General features: G+C 48.1%; 1 protein-coding gene across 2 annotated transcripts in view; it reads left to right on the top strand.

The window, feature by feature from the left end:
- Positions 1 to 2438: 2438 nt before the first annotated feature.
- Positions 2439 to 23017, top strand: part of LOC109872767 (ephrin type-B receptor 4a) — a 34505-nt gene continuing 13926 nt past the window's right edge. Inside the window, exons 1-4 of one of the 2 annotated variants that reach the window (XM_020464087.2) lie at positions 2439 to 3443; positions 18080 to 18150; positions 18308 to 18589; positions 19872 to 20262. In XM_020464087.2, coding sequence (XP_020319676.1) covers positions 3365 to 3443; positions 18080 to 18150; positions 18308 to 18589; positions 19872 to 20262 — 823 coding nt within the window. In that variant the 5' untranslated portion in view covers positions 2439 to 3364. The remainder of the gene's footprint in view (positions 3444 to 18079; positions 18151 to 18307; positions 18590 to 19871; positions 20263 to 23017) is intronic. The other variant, XM_020464088.2, reaches the window with a different exon arrangement.

Here is a 23017-nt window from a genome sequence, read left to right as displayed (position 1 = left end):
CCTCTCCCTCACTCTCACTTCCTGTGTCTCCTGTGTCCTTATCCTCTCCTCCTCCTCTCTCATCCCCAACCCCCCCCCCCCCTCCCTGCCCCTCTCTTTTGCATAATGAATTATTTTGTGTCTGCGTTATTATTTAAATCCTGCATTCCACAGCACAACTTAGCACCCTCCCCTCGCCTTTCTACCCTCCGTGGTTACCATGACAACCCCCCTACTTTCATGTTGTTTTCATTTCGATATCCCAATTAAAGATGGGTGACGTGAAGTGATCACGGCGGGAGGAGAGGGGCTGAGGAAGACTGCAGCTGAGCTGCTTTGGGGGTAATTGCGGTGACTGTGCAGTTGTAAATCAGTCATCGGTATTATGGATGGGAAGGCTAAATGTTGTGTTTGCGTATCAGAAGCAGAGAAAAGCCGTGGGTCATTGCTACCTCACACCTGCTCCACTGTCTGGGGGGGATAGAGGATGGAAGGGTTTTGGTCCGGGATGTAACAGTAGCATCAGATGTCCTGAGGCCATGGCAGAACAGTAGGCTGCTCATAGCCCCCCTCCCCCCCTTTCACACACACTGACGCCGAACCACCGCCGACTTCACACCTCTGTGGCACTGTGTGAGTCTCAGCTCTTCACGCGGTGTGTTTCTTTCATTCGTTTTTTTCCTTCTCTTTCTGGTTCCCACTGTTCTCACCTCCGCCATGTCTCTGTCTCAGCCCAGAGAGGGAAGCCCCGGAAGTCTCGCCCAACACCCTCAGAGCTGTTAGCATATGAGTAAGGGAACATGGGGTTTATGGCCCGCTATGGCCCGCTGTACCGTCTCTGAGAAACTTGCTGATCCAGCCTTGTTCCCACCCACGTCTGCCTTTAATTCACATCGACAGAGTGAAAGACAGTGTTGTGAACTGCTGCTGTAGTATTGTGTAGTGTATGAATGGATCGTGTCCAGGAGTGTGTGTGCCACAGGATAGAGCCTTGGATTAAGCCCAGTTAGACCTGACCCCATTTAACCTTCATCTGACCCAGTTACCCGTGGACCAGACTTTTTTTGGGGGCCACCTTGGACTCAAAAACCTCTCACTGCAACACACAGCTGCCTACGCCACCTGCACAATGGGTGTATGGGTATGGTTTTGGTATTGGTTGTGTGTCTTCTGTGCATACTGCTCATATTCTGAATCTGTGTCGGTCAAAGGGATCTTTTCGTGCAAATAGCTCAATTCAACACCCTTGATTATAATTATCTTGTTATTTTAAACTGATTATCACATTCAGCAATGTAGGATACATTAATTTGTGTTACAGCAGTTTCTGTGTAGGAGAAGGAGATTTATGTCGCCTAACATCTTGAGTAGAAATGCTTACCTGATGTTTTTATTTTTTTTATTTAACCTTTATTTAACTAGGCAAGTCAGTTGGGAACAAATTATTATTTACAATGACGGCCTACTAAAAGGCAAAAGGCCTCCAGCGGGGACGGGGGCTGGGATTAAAAATAAAATACAAATATTGGACAAGACGCACATCATGACAAGAGAGACACCACAACACAACATAAAGAGAGACCTAAAACAACATAGCCTGGCAGCAACACATGACGACACAGCATGGTGATGTGAGCATAGTATGCGCTAAATGTGGGGTGTGAAAAAGATTTGTAGGCCATTAAGTCACACACACCCTAAAGAAATGGATAAAACATCACTTAGGTCTAACACCAGAAATGTCGGTTTTCTGACTTGCGGACTATACCATAATATAAGTATATCATAGAATATCATTATAAAATGTACTGTATATCGTAATAAGCATTACTTTTCCATTCTCAACGCGTTCTTGTTCTCAGCTGAGAGTGAGTCTTTCACTGCTACTAATTGTTTTCCAGCGGTTTTCCAGATAATTTACGTAAGAAAAGGACAAACCGCTCCTTCACTTTCATGAAGTCACTGCCGAGGAAATAACAGGCCAATACACAAAGTGGGCCCCTGCGACCCTGAATTGAGAGTGCATTTATTTGCATGGGAATGACATGAAACCAGACACAAGTCTGCTGGTTTCTTCTCCAAATAGATTGTAGTAAGTAGTCTACATATATTGTATGCTTGCAGAGCAGACTGGGATGAAACATAAGACCATAAAATAGAACATTGTAATATGATCTCCACATCTCAAAAACCTGTAGGCTATTTCAATGTGTGTATCATGAATGAAACACGATAACACTTTGGTATGAGCAATATCACTCCCGTTATTTAGGCTACAGAAACTCTCAACAAGACACAAGATACAAGATCGCAAAAAAATATCACAAAAGTAGGGGTCGAGTGAATACATACATTGATTTGCATATTCCTATTTGACTGACAGCTCAAATTGACCTATGATTGGCCGAAAATGTGTGCGTGAAGGCGGGGCGTATGCAGTCAGTGGAGGTTAGTGCTTTTCGACTCTGATTGTGTGTGGTGAAACATTCCCAGTGAGACGACTGCGAGTGGACGGCGGATAAGTCCCTAACTTTTTGTTTTCTGTTTATTATTACCTGAAAGTGATTTATAGTTAAAAGAATATATTAATATTTAAACTCTCTAATTTGTCAATCATTCCACATCACTGGAAACGTACAGGCAGTGGCAACGAGACACGCAGTTGTTCCCGACCAATCGACTACATTTTTTTTAGGGAAAAAAAAATTCATACAATTATTGTTCCGGTCGTTTGGAAAGAAAATAGGCTACCGAAACGTACAAAACGCAGCAGTAACATTATTTTCGTTCATGTTGAGAATTGAGGGGGTTTTCAAGTGCTTTAATTGCGGAGTCTAGACATCGAATTGAGAGGACATTTGGGAGAAGTAGAGGGCTAGCGGACAAAGAGTGGACCGAATACATCCCAAGGATACGAGAAGTTTCACATACATGCGTCCCCTTTTTGAACATGACAGAGAAGACAAAGGACAACGGTGCTATATAATTGTATAGCCAAGCTATACAATATTCTATAGCACTATAAAGCAAAGTTTTCCCTCATATGAAAGTTGATATTTGATTGACTATGCTCGATTTTTAAAGAAACTGGTGGTTGGTTATCCTTTTTTTTTTTATCGACTTATTCCATGAGATATTGACTTGGCAACCGTCCGTCAAAAAGCAAGGTTTTCCTTGAAATGCTGTGACCACATTTTTTGTATTACTCATTTCCAGTGAAACTGGTGTTTGAACTGTGGTCCGTGTCAGATGTGGTCGGTGTTGCGGCCAATGGGTACACGGTCCAGCTGACGGTGCCACTGAATTCCCAGTTACACGTTGTTGGGTTTTTTGACCAACACAACCGAAGGAGTTCGTTTATATTACGGATAATCTGTATGCCATTATGAATTTCATATCCAGGCGCATTGCCCCACTTTGGCTGGTCCTGCTGGAATGTGTGCTTCTGTCGACAGCAGAGGAAGGTAGGTTGGATTACCTCCTGTACAATGTTCTCAAATATAACAAGGCTGTTTCATGTTCTGTCATCATGCTTATTATCGACAAAACAGTGTACAGTGGGGTTATTAGGCTACCTAATAATAGGTTATTGAAAATAAGATTAAGGCCCATTTTGCCTTCAGATTGTGGTTACATTGTAACAACAGCACCTTTACATTGTAACAGACGCACATGGCAATGTAACATGCTAGTTGACAATTATCGTGAACTATGTTTACTGTACATTATGTTGTCTTTGTATAGAGAATCATCACCCTCCACTATCTAACTATTGCAATGAGACTTTTCCCGATAATGAAGATTAACTTGACTGGCCTGCACAAGAGCCTATGCAAGTGTCTGTACATAGGCACTTTAAAAACAGCCCAAGACAACATAAATACCTGGATTCATTTAAGATACGAAGGTGATAATGAATTAGCTGTGTGTGTGTGTGTGTGTGTGTGTGTGTGTGTGTGTGTGTGTGTGTGTGTGTGGATTTAGTGTGTCTTTATGTATGTGTTCTGGAAGGGTGTGGAACAGCACAGAAATGGTCTTTGTGGAAACATACACTACATGGCTAAAAGTATGTGGACACCTGCTTGTCGAACGTCTCCTTCCAAAATCATGGGTATTAATATGGAGTTGGTCCCCCCTTTGCTGCTATAACAACCTCCACACTCTACTAGATGTTGGACCATTGCTGCGGTGACTTGCTGCGATTCAGCCATGAGCATTAGTGAGGTCGGGCACTCATGTTAAGCGATTAGGCCTGGCTCGAAGCCGGCGTTCCAATTCATCCCAAAGGTGGGGTTGAGGTCAGGGCTCTGTACAGGCCAGTCAAGTTCTTCCACACCGATCTCAACACACCATTTCTGTATGGACCTCGCTTTGTGCACAGGGGAGTTGTCATGATGACACAGGAAAGGGCCTTCTCCAAACTGTTGCCACAAAGTTGGAAGCACAGAATCGTCTAGAATGTCATTGTATGCTGTAGCGTTAAGATTTCCCTTCACTGGAGCTAAGGGGCCTAGCCTGAACCATGAAAAACAGCCTCAGTCCATTATTCTTCCTCCACCAAACTTTACAGTTGGCACTATGCATTCGGGCAGGTAGAGTTCTCCTGGCATCCACCAAACCCAGATTTGTCAGTCGTACTGCCAGATAGTGAAGCATGATTCATCACTCCAGAGAAGGTGTTTTCACTGCACCGGAGTCCAATGGCGACAAGCTTTAAGCCACTCTAGTCGATGCTTGGCATTAAGCATGGTGATCTTAGGCTTGTGTGGGGCTGCTCAGCCATGGAAACCCAGTTAAAGCTCCCAACGAACAGTTATTGTGCTGACATTGCTTCCAGAGGCAGTTTGGAACTCTGTTGTGAGTGTTGCAATCGAGGACAGACGGTTTTTATACGCTTCGGCACTCAGCTTCCCCGTTCTGTGAGCTTGTGTGGCCTACCACTTCGCGGCTGTGCCGTAGTTGCTCCTAGGTGTTTCCACTTCATAATAACAGCGCTCACAGCTGACCAAGGCAGCTCTAGCAAGGCCGAAATTTTACGAACTGACTTTGTTGGAAAGGTGCCACCCTATGACAGTGCCACATTGAAAGTCACGAAGCTCTTCAGTAAGGCCATTCTACTGCCAATTGTGTCCTATGGAGATTGCATGGCTGTGTGCTCGATTTTATTCACCTGAATTACCCGAATCCACTCATTTGAAGTGGCGTCCACATACTTTTGGCCACACGATGTACCAGCCTCTGGACCGCATCCACCCAGACCATTGCTATGGTGTCTCATTACCAATCAACCCTGAACGGCATGGCTCGGATTAGTTCCACATTACATGCTGAAATGGAGACACCTGGTCCCCGCTATCTACAAACAATTAACCTGGCGCTGTTTGACAGGCATGGATAACATCCGAGCACGGCTATGGCGTTTACAAGTGACTTGAAGGGATTAGTTGGGTATGCCTATACTACAACTTCATTGTAATTAGCCGCAGCAACGGCAAAATCAATTCACGACTGTGTTTTAGTTGATTCATTGAAGTTTAAGCACCATTCTTCAAGGTTTTGCCCTCAGTCGGTGTCTGAACTATTACGATTCACTCTACGTCCTGGCCTGTATGCTACTCTGTAGGCCTGCTACACTTCCATTGAGAAGGGTTTTTGAGGATCTAGGCCTAGAATGTATCGTTTTCATGTCATGAACCCACCTCCAACATCTGTTGACTAATTCCCCTTTTCAACTCCCAACAGATGGAGCAGAAAGAGAAGCAGCGCTGGGAGTTAGGTTGAATGTGACCTCTCCCTTATCATTTAAAAACTCCACTTAAACACCTTATTTACTTTTTCAAATCATATTCGCACGGCATTGGACGGTCTTTGAAGTGTTACCTCCATGTGGTGGCTGCAGGACTGTGAAGGTATTAAAAAGGGCAATGCTGGTGATGATTAATTTGGCCAAGTTAAGCTTGGCGTCCGTGGGGGGTAGATTGGATTCTGTCCACAGGGTAAGATCCTCAAAAGGGCCCCAAACCCTCTGAGATTAGACAGTGTGTGTGTGTGTGTGTGTGTGTGTGTGTGTGTGTGTGTGTGTGCATGTGTGTGCATGTGTGTGTGTATGCGTGGGTGTGTGTGAATGATTAAACAAAGGCTGATCCCTGTGCATATTGTATATTAGATATTTAGTGGTCTTTGTCGGGAAGAGTTTGAAGAAAAAATACACTTCCACCCCAGTGAGCCGGTGAGCCTTCCCAATCAGCCTCCAAGATGAAATAACCCCCCAAAACACACCACTCTGAAGGCCCATCCTCTCTCTGTTGCATTCTCATTTCCTCCACCTACGCTTCTTTCTCTCTCTCCATCCCTCGCTCTTTCTCTCTCTCTCCCTCACTCTTTCTCATACTTTGAATAGAGTGCCGTGTTGAGTGACATTCTGCTTCACAACCCATAAACCCAATGTCTAAAACCAGAAAACGCTAAAATAATGTTTTTATTCCGAATGCAAGAGGCCCTAGGTGAAAGAGTTAGGGCCCCCCCCCCCCCCTGCACTCTGTTATTTTGTTACTCTTTCCGTTGACTCTCTCTCTCTGCTATGTGAGCGAGGCAGTGCAGTCTGGACTTACCACTGTCTGCCCCGCCGCGGAAATGCGGATTTCTTCCCCCGAAATCCTATTAAATGGAACTGATTTTTATAAGAAAGGGATTTGCATTTAAAGCAATCCTGCCCCCTCACTGACACCCTCAGCCCATCATCCTCTGTGGCTTAATCCCACGATTAGCCCCTTGAAGAGTTAAACAGGCATCCGAGTCGTGCAGCTGTAATGTACAGGCCAGTTTCCCTCTACTCTTCAGCAGCTCTCTCTCTCTCTCCCCCTCTCTCTCTCTCTCTCTCTCCTCCCTCTCCTCCCTCCCTCCCTCCCTCCCTCCCTCCCTCCCTCCCTCCCTCCCTCCCTCCCTCCCTCCCTCCCTCCCTCCCTCCCTCCCTCCCTCCCTCCCTCCCTCCCTCCCTCCCTCCCTCCCTCCCTCCTCCCTCCCCCCTCCCTCCCCCTCTCCCTCCCTCTCTCGCTCTCTCTCTCTCGTGGCCTGATGAAGTTGCCTCCGCTGGCTGGGCTCGGCCTAGACAGATGGGTTCCTGAGTGGGTCTGGGTTGGCTTATCAAGACTACTTAAGTCACAAATGAGATGCGATGCATATGGAAATATGACAGGTGGACGGTACTCCGGGTTGATGAGGGGATAGAAAAAGCCCCCCCAGTTCACCACCACCAGCCCCCAATCCATGCATCAACGTCAGTGGCACGCTGACAGGCAGGCAAGACGCGGGGCAGGTGACCCACGTCTGCACCTCCACCCACACACCACTCACTGTGAGAGGGGACACAATGGGGACGACTAGAGAGGGGACCGACAGCAGAGGACAGGGTAGGAGGCCACAGCCTTTCAAATAAGACAGGGACAGAGAATGACACTTATGGAGAGAGTAATTTCTGCCAGTGGGTGAGAGGGAGAGACTGCTATCAATTCGAGTAGAAATGAGAAAGGCTGACGAGAAAGCGAGAGGGTGTGTGTGTCTGTGTTGAGCGTGTGTCGTAGGTGATAATCAGAAGCGCCTGGCTGGGAGACAGAGGGACTTCCCGTGCCTGTGTGCTCGCTGTGATTCCCCCGAGCCCCAGAATATCTGTCCTATATACAGTAACAACACTGAGGCTCAGCAGGCAGCAGGCTTCCAGTCCCACCACACAGCTCCTCAGACAGAGAGAGAGAGAGTACACAACGTGTTCACACTGGTTTCACCATTTCATCCATCGTCATACGAGATATCTCTTGTCTTATTTCCCTCTTTGGAACCTACAAAATCTGTTCCAAAACCCCTCCCCTTCAATTCCACCATGTCTTAAGCCTTTAAGAGCAAAGTACAGTGGAAGGAAGATTTTGAGCTGTACCCCCTCAATGTGTCTGGCTTTCCTTGGCTGCTGAAATGGAGAAAGAGGGGGATGAGTCAGAATGAAAGAGGAGACCCATGCAGGGCGAGTATTCTCTTGTATCTGGGCTTGGACGTGCCGATCTTTGGATGGCTGATGTAGCCTAAGTCTGTGCTGCCATTCAGAGTGACTGTCCTCCAGCTTCAAGCTGTTCACCTCCCACCGCGGATTAGTCACTAAGAGCCTGTGTGTGTTTGCACGTGTGTGATGTGTCTTGCATGTTTCATGTTTCAAAAGCTCGATATGTTAAAGAATGCAGACCCCCCCCCCCCCCCCGACACTAAACGTTCGGTCGTATTATTTTCCGCAGTCGAATGCGTGTGCTTTTTTTGCGTCGGAGCACATTTGAGTGCGTCTGTGGAAGTGTGTGTGTGAGAGTTGACCTTTTGTTTTGGTATTTTTCCCAGTGTTCAGTGGGAGGGAGACTCTCTCAGTGTGACTGACATGGAGATGCATGCAAACACATTTTCTGTCCAGAGATAATTATATGGATGCGACTTGAGTCGTGGGATGGGGGGGGGGGGAGTAGTGGGCGGAACGGCAGAATTACAAAGACAGAAAGAACCACGAAAACACAACAGACAGTAAACATGCTAAAAGTGCACGGAGGTTATACAGGATTTGAAAACGGATCTGTACCAGAGCCAAAGTGTGTGCTTCCTTCAACACATGGTGATAGTTTGGCGAACTATCTTTATAAACTCTTTGTAAATTCTTGTGAACGTATAGAGTTATCGCCGTCACACTTGTTACCGTTGAGTCCCTATCAGTCATTTAAACAGGAACAATTACAAATGAACACAACTCCTTTTAATTGGAGGTTGACTCGATCCTAAACCCTTTGTTCTAAACACACAGTGACACAGACACGGGTTGAGTTGAGATGCCGATAAAACCCATGCCAACTTAACTGCACCATTGTTACTTGATCTTGTAGCGAGCTGTTCCACAGTGGTTCTCTTTTTCTCTCTAAGGGATGGAGGTGAAGACTCAACGTTTTTTTTTTGTTCCTCTCCAGCTCTACTTACTTAGGCTTTTATGGAGTTTAATCTCACCCATAGCTCAGTGTCTTTTGTTAGTCAGGGAGGGAGATGTGGGAAGTCAACCGGACTCTTTCAGATCCCCCCCCCCCCCTTTGGTTAAGAGATTAGCTGAAGAACTCCAAATCAAACCAGGGAGAGACAAACCCAGAACATTACTACTGCCAAACAATCTCCGCAATTAGCTGGCTGAAGAAACGTGACAGAAATGTTGTGGTAATGTTTCCCTACGTTCTGGAGACAACTACCGCAGTCTGTTGCGTGGAAATGTTGCTGTCTCTACTTCTATATCTACTGCTGTGGCACAGGAATTTCAGCCACCGTATTTTACACCAACAATTCAGAGGATTGAGTCAATTGGAGCCTGCACATTTCGGAGCCAAAATGAATACCAGACTCGGAGGGTAGGTTTAAGACACTTAATCCCCACTGCAATGGTCAGCCATTTTGGTTCCCAACTGTGTTATTTAACTCTGGCTGCATACCCAATCATACCCACACAGAAAAGTGACCCTGTCCAGTTCTAATAGCCAGCAGCCTGCTCCCGACAGTCACTGGATCGGGTTGTGGCCTGGAAGGGAAGGAGAGCACAGGGACACTAGTATCTTCCTGCCTGGACCAGCCTGTTTGGCATGCATCCCTGAAGAGGATTACATCCAACTAGGAGTCTGACATTAACACCCTCATTCTCACTTTCTTTCCTCACTCTGTTCTTTCGCTCTCTCTCGCTCTCTCTCTCTCTCTCTCGCTCTCTCTCTCTCTCTCTCTCTCTCTCTCTCTCTCTATATATATATATATAGATATAGAGAGAGAGAGCGAAAGAACAGAGTGAGGAAAGAAAGTGAGAATGAGGGTGTATATATATATATATATATATATATATATATATATATATATATTTACAGTATATACACTGAGTGTACAAAACATTAGGTACATCGTCCTAACATTGAGCTGAACTCCCCTTTCCCCTCAGAATAGCCTCAATTTGTCAGGGTACTTTACAATGTGTCAAAGCGTTCAACAGGGATGCTGGCCCATGTTGACTCCAATGCTTCCCACAGTTGTGTCCTTTGGGTGGTGGACCATTCTTGATAGACACAGGAAACTGTTGAGTGTGAAAAACACAGCAGCGTTGCAGTTCTTGACACAGTCAAACCTGGCACCTACTACCGTACCCGGTTAAAGGGACTTAAATATTTTGTCTTGCCCACTCACCCTCTGAATGGCACACATACACAATCAATGTCTCAATTGTCTCATGGCTTAAAAATCCTTCTTTAACTGGTTTCCTCCCCTTCATCTACCCTCATCGAAGAGGTTTAACAGATGACATCAATAAGGGATCATAGCTTTCATCTGGATTCATCTGGTGAGTTTGTCATGGAAAAGGTGTTCCTAATGTTTTGTTCACTCAGTGACATAGATGCACCTCTCTCTCAAACACACACAGGTCCATGCGCTATCATAACGGGGCCCTTATTATAAAGAGCGGAGAGTGAAGTGTAATGTTTCCTCAGAGGGCCTCTCACTCCAGTAGGTCTGCTGAATGCAGTGTGAGGATATCAGTGGCCAGTCCATCACTCCTCAGCTCCCTCCAGACCAGTAGAGAAGCAGGAAACAGGGAGGAGGGGAGTGGGATTAGAAGAGAGGGGGAGATTTAATCTCACAGGCTCAACTCCATGTCAAACACACAAACACACACACTCTAAGAACTGCCGGTCTGCACAAACACACACACACTCATGCTCACATGCACATGAATAGTGGAAGGCGGTGTCTTAGTGGCAAAATGCCCTGATAAGCTTCCACTAGTCTCTTTTCTTCTCTCCCTTTCTCCCTTCATCTGTTTCTATCTCTCTCTCCCTCCCAGCTGTCCCATAACTGCTTACCCCAGGTCAGCCCTGTCCAACACTCTCCCGCCCACTCTTCTCCCCGCCCTTCTCCCCGCCCTTCTCCCCACCCTTCTCCCCGCTCTTCTCCCCGCCCTTCTCCCCACTCTTCTCCCCACCCTTCTCCCCACCCGTCTCCCCACTCTTCTCCCCGCCCTTCTCCCCACTCTTCTCCCCACTCTTCTCCCCACCCTTCTCCCCACTCTTCTCCCCACTCTTCTCCCCACCCTTCTCCCCACTCTTCTCCCCACCCTTCTCCCGCTCTTCTCCCCGCCCTTCTCCCCACCCTTCTCCCCACCCTTCTCCCCGCCCTTCTCCCCACTCTTCTCCCCACCCTTCTCCCCACTCTTCTCCCCACTCTTCTCCCCGCCCTTCTCCCCACTCTTCTCCCCGCCCTTCTCCCCACTCTTCTCCCCACTCTTCTCCCCGCCCTTCTCCCCACTCTTCTCCCCACCCTTCTCCCCGCCCTTCTCCCCACTCTTCTCCCCGCCCTTCTCCCCACTCTTCTCCCCACTCTTCTCCCCACTCTTCTCCCCACCCTTCTCCCCACTCTTCTCCCCGCCCTTCTCCCCGCCCTTCTCCCCGCCCTTCTCCCCACCCTTCTCCCCACTCTTCTCCCCGCCCTTCTCCCCACTCTTCTCCCCACTCTTCTCCCCACCCTTCTCCCCACCCTTCTCCCCACTCTTCTCCCCACCCTTCTCCCCACTCTTCTCCCCGCCCTTCTCCCCGCTCTTCTCCCCGCTCTTCTCCCCACTCTTCTCCCCGCCCTTCTCCCCGCCCTTCTCCCCGCCCTTCTCCCCACTCTTCTCCCCGCTCTTCTCCCCACTCTTCTCCCCACTCTTCTCCCCGCCCTTCTCCCCACTCTTCTCCCCACTCTTCTCCCCGCCCTTCTCCCCACTCTTCTCTCCACTCTTCTCCCCACCCTTCTCCCCACTCTTCTCCCCGCCCTTCTCCCCACTCTTCTCCCCGCCCTTCTCCCCACTCTTCTCCCCACCCTTCTCCCCACTCTTCTCCCCACTCTTCTCCCCACCCTTCTCCCCACTCTTCTCCCCGCTCTTCTCCCCGCCCTTCTCCCCACTCTTCTCCCCACTCTTCTCCCCACTCTTCTCCCCGCCCTTCTCCCCACTCTTCTCCCCGCCCTTCTCCCCACTCTTCTCTCCGCTCGCCCTCTGTTTTTCTTGTTTCTTGTTTTTCTTGAGTCTCTGTTCTCTCCCTCTCCTTCTCAGCTACCCCCCCCCCCTTTGCTGTTCCTCTTCCCTTCTCTCTTTCCTACTCTATCTCTCCCTCTCTCTAGGCGTGTAGGGGGTAATTGGCACTCTGAGTTTCCTTAATTAAAGCGGGGGTCTAATTGTAGTCGATGCAGGGCGAAGGCTCACAGGCCTATAATTTCCCTATCACACTCCAGAGCCACTGGAGGGGAAAGAGAGGGAGGGAAAAGCAAGAGAGCGGAAGGGCGAGTAGTGGAGAGGTAGAGAAGAAAGTGAAGAAGTCGGTCTGTGATTAAAGAGAGGGTTTGTGTTCCAACTCGATGGAGTCATGCTATCATATTCAAGGTCACTTATGTAAAGAGCAGAGGCATTTGGGTTTATTCACCTGCTATGTGGAGTGGATGGGGACAGAGCTGGTAGTAGGAATCCTAGACTACTGTACCGCCAGGCCCTGCTCTCTGGGGTGGTGTAAGGTCAGGATGAAGGATGGCACCAGCTTATATGGAACACTCTTAGGCAGGGGTCTAAGACCTGCTGGTCTGCAAAAAGCAGCAGGCTGCCTGGCTGTGTGTGTGTGTGTGTGTGTGTGTGTGTTCAGTCAGCCCCATCTCAATGATAACCTCCATTTACTGTTGGGTGGCCTGTACTCTCTCGGACATGGTTTTTCTAAAAGGGTTCTTCGAGGCCTCCCGAGTGGCACAGCTGTCTAAGGCACTGCATCGTAGTGCTTGAGGCGTCATTACAGACCCGCGTTTGATCCCAGGCTGTGTCACAGCCTGCTGTAGTCGGGAGACCTATGATACGGTGTACAATTGGCCCAGTTTCGTCTGGGTTAGGGGAGGGTTTGGCCAACCGGGATGCCCTTGTCCCATTGCGCTCTAGCGACTCCCTGTGGTTGGCCGGGCACTTGCAAGCTGACTGCAGTCGCCGGTTGTACGGTGTTTCCCCCGACACATTGGTGCACTGGCTTCTGGGTTAAGCGATTGATTCGGAGGTTCGGAGATTCAGAGGACGTACGGAGAATGCATGGCTCTCAACCTTTGCCTCTCCTGAGTCCATACGGGAGTTGCAGTGATGGGACAAGACTGTGACTACCAATTGGAAATTGCAGAGAAAATGGGTTCAAATAAAATAAGTACAAAAGGGCTCTTCAACTGTCCCCATAGGGGAACCCTTTTGGGTTCCATTTAGAATCCTCTATAGAAAGGGTTCTACATGGAACCCAAAAGGGTCCTATCTGCAACCAAAAAGTGTTCTTCAAAGTAGGGCTGACCCCATTTAGTTGACTGGTCGATAGGCTGTTGGTCGACCAAGATTTTTTTACGGCAAGCAGTGGCAAGTATATTAAAAAAAATGTATGGCACGTGAGACACCTGTCTGATTCACCCCTGTCTCAGTGGACTAATCCATTGCAGAGGCCACGGGGGTGGCACACCAGTATCACCAGTAGTACATTTATCATTAATTCCGATCACTTCTAAACTACAATGTTTGTTTGATTACGGTCATTTCTGTTAATACATTCAATATATTATTATTTCAGTCTTACTGTTGTCATTGTCGGAGTGGACACATTGTTTGCAGAGCGCACAACCTATGCTACACTTGTGAGAAAAGAGAAAAAAGTTGTGGTTTAGAGGTAGGCCCAGGCTACCTGGCCTCCGTGCAAATGTAGGCTTATTTGCCCATTTGGGGATCTGATAGTATTTCTGATTGTCTTAACTCACCGTCACTATGGAGCTTCTCACAGTCATTTTTTTCTCTCGCCTCAAACAGCAAGTAAACAAAGTCTGTTTTTACATCCATTGAGAATGACAATAGTTCCTCAACATAGCCTACTTGACAGTTTTTTTTTCCAGCTCTCTCCCTTTCCATGACCAGTGAGCATGAAAGGGGGAAAATATGTCATGCTCTGATCCGGGGGAAACGTCATAAAATAGGCCTACCTGATTCCTTCTTATCCCTTGCGCAAATAGTCTACAGCTGTGTCTGTTTGTCTGAGGCTCGCTGGTGCAGGAAACTGAGGGCCCAGAATATTTATACAATGTTGCAAGTTTGCTAGCATGATTGGGTCAGACCAAGTTAGAAGTTGATACAATGTTTTAAGTTTCTTGCAGACAGGCCATGCATATCCAATGGGATTTATTTGTTGTTTTATCAAGATATTTTCTTCCTGCAGGCTGCAATGTTTTTATTTGTTGGTTTATGTTGGCAATGGCAATAGAAGTCGTTTTTAGATTTGTATCATTTTCATTTCGATACAATTTTGATGTAGTTATTAGAAATTAAATGAAACTGTTCCACAAAAATGTGCATATGAAAATCTAAACTGTCACGCCGATCAGTAAGAAATGGTACGATAACTTGGCACTCCAAATGGAAAAGGTTGCAGACTGCTGGTGTAGCCTGTTCCCGTCAACTTTAGGAGTGTAATGGCAGAATCTGCAAAGGTCAGCAGTAGCAGGCAGCGGGAGGAGGAAGGTCGGAACAGGTTTACTCCTTCTGATTGGGCTATATGGATCTCTGGCTCCCTCTTTAGTAATTTGTGAGTCTTCATTTGTAATCGCAGTGCTTAAAGTATCAGACAAGCTCAGTAGCCTACATGTAGTTGATTATATTCAAACATAGGGTGTGTCTACAGTACATTAACCTTTTTTTGTCGGGGACAGCCCTACTTCAAGGGGTTCTCCTATGGGGACAGCCAAAGAACCATTTGAGGTTCTAGATAGCACCTTTTTTTCTAAGAGTGTACTCTGTCATATAGCGCGGTACTACATGTCTGTGCATGCATACACAATGAGTAAACATAACATTAGGACACCTTCCTAATATTGAGTTGCACCCTCATTTTGCCTTTAGAACAGCCTCAATTTCTCGGTGTCGAAAGCGTTCCACAGGGATGCTGGCCCATGTTGACTCCAATGCTTCACACATTTGTGTCAAGTTGGCTGGATATCCTTTGAGTGGTGGACCATTCTTGATACATACGGGAAACTGTTGAGTGTGAAAAAACCAGCAACGTTGCAGTTCTTGATACACTCAAACCGGTGCACCTGGCACCACTACCATACCCTGTTCAAAGGCACTTAAATATTTTGTCTTACCCATTCACTTACCCATTCCTCTGAATGGTACACATACACAATCCATGTCCAATTGTCTCAAGGCTTAAAAATCCTTATTTAACCTGTCTCCTCCCCTTCATCTACACTGATTTGAAGTGGATTTAACAAATTACATCAATACTGGATCATAGCTTTCACCTGGATTCACCTGGTCAGTCTGTCATGGAAAGAGCAGGTGTTCCTAATGTTTTGTCCACGCAGAGTCGAAAAACACTCAGACAGACACATGCATGCTGTCTCATAAAACATAATGATAGTTCAGTGGTAAACAGTGATTACACACCTCATACTCACCACACACCCGCCTCATACTCACACGGCTGGCGTAACCGGCTGTGCCTGGAGGGGGCTGACAGTTGTGTTTCCGCTGCTCCTTATGATTGATCCTCATAGGACATCAGTAGGAGCAGGTTAGGAATGGCACAGTGTGTGTGTGTGCGCGTGACTCCCATTTTATAGTGGCACACCAGTTACCACCATGAAGACGTTGTGTAATTTGGTTTCCTGTGAACTTGAGGCAGAACACAATGGGGAAACACCGGGTGAGATTGTGTTTTCTTCAACCCTCCATCTCCACCTCACCGCCATGCCTTCCCATTCCTCCATCTCCACCTCACCACCATGCCTTCCCATTCCTCCATCTCCACCTCACCACCATGCCTTCCCATTCCTCCATCTCCACCTCACCACCATGCCTTCCCATTCCTCCATCTCCACCTCACCACCATGCCTTCCCATTCCACCATCTCCACCTCACCACCATGCCTTCCCATTCCTCCTTCTCCACCTCACCACCATGCCTTCCCATTCCTCCATCTCCACCTCACCACCATGCCTTCCCATTCCTCCATCTCCACCTCACCACCATGCCTTCCCATTCCTCCATCTCCACCTCACCACCATGCCTTCCCATTCCTCCATCTCCACCTCACCACCATGCCTTCCCATTCCTCCATCTCCACCTCACCACCATGCCTTCCCATTCCTCCATCTCCACCTCACCACCATGCCTTCCCATTCCACCATCTCCACCTCACCACCATGCCTTCCCATTCCTCCATCTCCACCTCACTACAATGCCTTCCCATTCCTCCATCTCCACCTCACCACCATGCCTTCCCATTCCTCCATCTCCACCTCACCACCATGCCTTCCCATTCCTCCATCTCCACCTCACCACCATGCCTTCCCATTCCTCCATTGGATTTACACTTGTTCCACTCCTGTCTGAAGCTGAGAGCGACCCTGCTCCCCCTTAACCCCTCATCTCCCTCTCTCCTTGCCCCCTGGGTGTCGATTTCTTAATTCTGGCTGTTGGACTGTGCTTATCAGCCCTCTGCAGCCTGCTACTACCAGGGAAGGATGGGAGAGAGAGAGTGGTAAAGATACGGAGGGGAAACAGGAGGGAGAGAGAGAGGGAGATGTCAGGGCTCTCAGGGACTGTCAATGGAGATGGAGAGAGTGAGCGATATGGATAGAGAGAGACAGGGAGAGGGAGAAGTGTTTGGCTTGTCAGAGACAGGGGGGGGGCTGTTAAAGGGTGCATTGTATCAAATGTGCCTCAGTGTAAATGACAGTCTGTCAAACCTGCAGGTTTCATATCAGCCTATCAGAATTATTGATGGCATGGCGCTGTTCTGTTCTAAACACAGCTGACCCAGAAAACACACAAGTGATAGAAAACTTTCATTCTGTCTTTCCAAAAGCAGACTGTGCCAGAGAGTAGGGTGCACTAAGATAGATAGAAATAATTCCCTCACGAGGCAGAGGGAGGGTGGGGTGAGAGAAAGAAGGAACGGAAGACAGAAGAGAGAGAAGTTAGTATCTGTGCACACTGAGGACGTGTATTAATAGATCAAAGGAAGCCTGGTAGTGGGGAGATGATGTAGGCACGGCTGGGGATGGTCATGTGACCATCTTACCTGCAGACAGCCTGACCCCTTAGAAGGACCCCTGCAAGGAAACCCCTTAGGGACGGACAGACTCTAGAAACACACCACTGAGATTCTGATGGAAGGAAACCTCGTTCCATCAATAAGTCATGGGCGGACCACAATGCAGCAAAGAGCCAATCTACCGAGGGACGTCTGGGGGGGGGGGGAGGCATTTTCGCAGGAAAAGAAATCATTTCAGCTCCGCTTGCCTGTGACATTTCTGCATTGTTCCAGTTCCGGGCCCCAGTCCGTATTGAATTACTCAATCATAGCAGAACAGTTCTTGGCTGTTAGGGACCTGGCAGTCTGCCTACACTCCAGGAGATTACGCAGAATCAATTCATTTGTAACCACGGCTGGAGGGGTGTTGTTGTGCCGTAGGTGTACGCGCAAGACCAGTGTGTGTGTGTTTGTTGTGTGCGCGTGCATCCATGTGTCTATTGAGTTGCACATGTGCATTTCGAATATCTCCTTGTTCCCACAGCTAGTCCATATGTCCCCACCCTCTGCCCCTGAGAATAGAGAGGTTTCTCAGCAGGTTCTTTTTTTAGCTATAAACAAGGGAGGGGGGGGGTGCCTTAGGACAGACCTGTATGGCACACTGACCGCAAACATGGAGGACAGGGAGGGAGGGAGGGCTAAACAGAGCTAAAAGGCGAGGAAGAGAGCAGGGTCTATTTGGCTCAGGACTCAGTTGCTCCCTCTCTCTGTAGTGAATATATTATCAACCGCCTCTCCCTCCCTCTTTACATTGAAGCGGAGCGTTTAGGGAGAGCCAGTTGAATGCCACAGTTCTACTGCCTCAGTCAGTTGATCACGGTGAGCACAGGGAAAGTGTGTCTGTCCGTGTATCTCTGTGACGGCTGTTGAAGTGTGTGAAGTGTCCTCCCCTGCGGTGTGTGTCCTCACACTTCTCGTGTCCGTCTTCACAGAGGTCCTGATGAACACCAGGACCGAGACTTCAGATCTCAGATGGACCATCTACTCCCGTGACAACCCTCTGGTGCGTATACGGACCCCCAAACGTATCCTCTCTCTCTCTCTCTCTCTCTCTCTGGATCCTACCTTTGAACTCACTTTATTCCTCATAAGTTTAGAATCTGTAAGCCAACTGTATAACAATGTGCTATCTAAACATATTTTCTACCCCCCCCCCCCAGTGGGAGGAGGTGAGTGGTCTGGACGAGGAGAACAACAGTGTGAGGACCAATCAGATCTGCCAGACGGACGGCTTGTCCAGCCATTGGCTGCGCAGCGGGCTGATCCAGCGGCGGGGAGCGTCCCAGGTGTACGTGGAGCTGCGCTTCACCATGATCGAGTGTTCGTCCAGTGTCACACACCACCGCAGCTGCAAGGAGACCTTCAACCTTTACTACTACCAGGCCGACTCTGACGAGGCTACACCCACTCACCCATCATGGATGGAGAACCCCTATACTAAGGTACACAGCTATTGTGTACACACACACGCACACATCAACCCTCAGCAACACATTCCTCATGGATGAAGAACCTCTACACTAAGGTATACACACCAAGGGTTGGAACCGGGTCAGGGAACAGAACCGAAAACCGGAAATAACTAAATTATTTGAGGAACAGAATCAGAAACGAAAGTGATCTATACTGTTCCGGAACAGAAACTTAATTTTTTAAAGCATGGGAACTGGTTAATAATGTTTTTTTTTCCCCAGTTCCACGAAAATCGCAAAAATAAGCACCTATGCAAAGCCCTCACTCTGTCATTCAGAAATGTATTCCAGTGTCTGCCTGCCAGCTGGAAATCTTTGTGTGTGTGTGTGTGTGTGTGTGTATTTTTGTGTGTGTGTGTGTGTGTGTACCGTAGGTTACCTGCCCCTCCCATCTGAAGCATAGGTTACTGTAGCCTACTGACAACATTACAAGCAAGGGATTCACTTTTTCAATGCCAGTTAAGGATATTATAGTTATCATGTTTCACATTGGATTTATGAATTGTGTTTAATTCTAGCGCTGCTCTAAAAAAAACACAAGCTTGTTAGCTCTGGTCCACCGTTAAACCAACTCGGAAGTTCAAAGACACTCAAAGTTCCTTGCATAGAAGCCGCTCTTCCGTAGATATAATTCTGTGTGCCTAATTCAGATCAGGCATGTCATGACAAGATGTCCGCCGCTGCAAGGCAAGCTTCCCCCATCCTCTCTCCTCACCCGCAAAATATGTCAGTTGCATCTCACGCCCTACATTGTGACTGGCAGCACAGTTTGTGTGTTTGCCTTTCGTTATGATTAAAACCATGTTGTTACGGCGAAATACAATTATCTCTTAACGACTTTCCTATACAGATGAAATCGCTTACCCGCTCAATAGCCAGTTACTCTGTCTGCGCTTATTGGGGAAGTCATTTAATGTCGAGCTAAATAAAATGAAAAACGATTTCAAAGGTTTAAAAAGGAAAGGAATATTAAACTGTACTTTTGGGTCTCGAACCGGTTCAGAACTTTATTTTTCTGGTCGGAACAGTGCAAAAAAAAATGACGGTTCTGTTCAGAATGAAACGTTTTGGAAAACAATTTCGGTTCCACACACAGGTGCTCTACACACACCGACATACACAGATATACACGCCCGTTATGGATGGAATCCACTGGAATGTGCGTAGGCTGTTGGGATGTTGGATACCATGTAGAGATATTACTTCCTGTGTTTGTGTTGACCGCCTGCCTCTCCCTCCTGTCATCCTGTAGGTGGACACAGTGGCAGCAGACTTCCTGCTGAGGAAGGGCGGGGAGCGTAAGTTCAATGTGAAGACCCTGCGGCTGGGGCCTCTGTCTAAGAGGGGCTTCTACCTGGCCTTCCAGGCACAGGGAGCCTGCATGGCCCTGCTGTCTGTCAGGGTGTTCTTCAAGAAGTGTCCCGCCCTGGTCAGCTCCCTGTCCTCCTTCCCTGAGACCGTGCCCCGTACCCTCGTACAGGAGGCCCAGGGGGTGTGTGTGGACAACGCCGCCCAGCAGGGGCCCCGGCCACGCCCTCCCAAACTCTTCTGTGGAGAGGACGGCCAGTGGGTGGGCCAGCCCACTACCTCCTGTGGCTGTCTGTCCGGATATGAGCCCACTGATGGACACAGCCGCTGCTCAGGTGAGAGGAAAAGGGAGGTGAGGGGGGAGACAAGGGGAGTATGCCGTCTCATCAGTTTAGGTGGCAATCTATTCTGTCTGTCCTTTCACACTCACACAGAGTTGATGCCTAAACAATGAAACAATGGAGAAGTGGCCGGGTGGGGGTTGGAGGGCGGGGGACAAGAGAGAAGAGGCTTACAGAAGCAGTATTAACCGGGAGTGTTGTGGTGGGGCAGGTTAAAGCCTGGGGGACTGAGGGGGGTCAGGGGGAGCAGGGAAAAGGTTAGAGGTGAGGGCGGTGTCACAGGGCTGGGCGGCTGAGGGTGGCACTTAGGACATGTCAGGACTGGCTGTCAGACAGACCCAGTGAATCAGCCATGAATGGAGGGAAAGAGAGGAGGGAGGGAAAGAGAGGAGGGAGGGAAAGAGAGGAGAGAGGGAAAGAGAGGAGAGAGGGAAAGAGGAGGGAGGGAAAGAGAGGAGGGAGGGAAAGAGAGAAAGGAGGGAAAGAGATGAAGGAGGGAAAGAGAGGGGGGAAGAGAGAATGGAGAGGAAGAAGGGGAAGGGAGGAGGGAGGGAAAGAGAGCAGGGAGGGAAAGAGAGGAGGAAGGGGAAGAGAGGAGGGAGGGAAGAGTAGGGAGGGAAAGAGAGGAGGGAAAGAGAAAGGAGGGGAAGAGAGGAGGGAGAGAAAGGAGGGGAATAGAGGAGGGAGGGAAGAGTAGGGAGGGAAAGAGAGGAGGGAAAGAGAAAGGAGGGGAAGAGAGGAGGGAGGGAAAGAGAGGAGGGAGGGAAGAGAGGAGTGAGGGAAGAGTAGGGAGGGAAAGAGAGGAGGGAGGGGAAGAGAGAAAGGAGGGGAAGAGAGAAAGGAGGGGAAGAGAGGAGGGAGGGAAGAGGAGGGAGGTTGCAGGTAAAGAATCTTCCATTACCGGTACATGGAAGCCAACCTGACAACAGAGAGAAGCAGGGAGTATTCTCACTGGGGAGGGACAACTCTCCTAATGAGTCAAATTATCCATGTACACACACACACACACAGGTGGAGAGAGACAGATGGACAGAAATGCGGATGGTGTATAATGAAATGCCAAATGTTTTACTCAAGCCTCTTGTTTGAAGAGAAGACAAAAAGTATGAAAATGTGTGCACTCACTACACTCACTACTCTGGATAAGAGTGTGTGCTGAATGACTGGAATGTTCTGATGTTCTATCATACGTTTCAGTGGTTATATACAGTCTTTTGCTGCTCTGACAGGGAGTTGCTCATGAGCCAAAACAGCCACACTCAGCAGGTCATTACAGGCACTCCGCATCATTGCAGATGACTGAAAATGTTGGAGAAGAGCTCGTACAGGCAGTAATAGAGCTCTGCCAAGCTAACGCCAGCACGCACACTGGTACGCACACACACAGTGCAGGACACTTCTCTTCCTCATGTCCACACCATCACACAGATACAATGCCACAGGCAGGCGGTGGGTTGCCTCTGTCTAGCTAATTGCTGTGCTCTTATTTCGTTCTTTCAGTGTGTGTGTGAGTGTGTGTCTGTGTGCCTGTGTGTCTGTGTGTGAAATGGACCTCCACCCCTATCTCCCACTCCCCCCTGGAGAAATGTAAAGGGAAGGTCACAATAGGGTCACATTCCACACTCTGTGCTTTAAGAAGAATGGGAACACTCTCTCTTCATCTCTCTCTCTCACACACACACTTTGTCTCTCCCACATGCTACTGCCTCAGTAGCACTTGTCTGCACAATGACATTAGCATACACACACAGCCAAGTATATACAGTGGGGCAAAAAAGTATTTAGTCAGCCACCAATTGTGCAAGTTCTCCCACTTAAAAAGATGAGAGAGGCCTGTAATTTTCATCATATTTTCATCATTTCAACTATGAAAAATCCAGAAAATCACATTGTAGGATTTTTTATGAATTTATTTGCAAATGATGGTGGAAAATAAGTATTTGGTCAATAACAAAAGTTTATCTCAATACTTTGTTATATACCCTTTGTTGGCAATGACAGAAGTCAAACGTTTTCTGTAAGTCTTCACAAGGTTTTCACACACTGTTGATGGTACTTTGGCCCATTCCTCCATGCAGATCTCCTCTAGAGCAGTGATGTTTTGGGGCTGTTGCTGGGCAACACGGACTTTCAACTCCCTCCAAAGATTTTCTATGGGGTTGAGATCTGGAGACTGGCTAGGCCACTCCAGGACCTTGAAATTCTTCTTACGAAGCCACTCCTTCGTTGCTCGGGCGGTATGTTTGGGATCATTGTCATGCTGAAAGACCCAGCCACGTTTCATCTTCAATGCCCTTGCTGATGGAAGGAGGTTTTCACTCAAAATCTCACGATACATGGCCCCATTCATTCTTTCCTTTACACTGATCAGTCGTCCTGGTCCCTTTGCAGAAAAACAGCCCCAAAGCATGATGTTTCCACCCCCATGCTTCACAGTAGGTATGGTGTTCTTTGGATGCAACTCAGCATTCTTTTTAATCCAAACACGACGAGTTGAGTTTTTACCAAAAAGTTATATTTTGGTTTCATCTGACCATATGACATTCCCCCAATCTTCTTCTGGATCCTCCAAATGCTCTCTAGAAAACTTCAGACGGGCCTGGACATGTACTGGCTTAAGCAGGGGGGACACGTCTGGCACTGCAGGATTTGAGTCCCTGGCGGCGTAGTGTGTTACTGATGGTAGGCTTTGTTACTTTGGTCCCAGCTCTCTGCAGGTCATTCACTAGATCCCCCCGTGTGGTTCTGG

The sequence above is a fragment of the Oncorhynchus kisutch genome, linkage group LG28 (genome assembly GCF_002021735.2).
Source record: "Oncorhynchus kisutch isolate 150728-3 linkage group LG28, Okis_V2, whole genome shotgun sequence".
NCBI lineage: Eukaryota > Metazoa > Chordata > Actinopteri > Salmoniformes > Salmonidae > Oncorhynchus > Oncorhynchus kisutch.
Note: the sequence above shows the minus strand (reverse complement) of the source record. Positions and strands in the feature narration are given on the sequence as shown.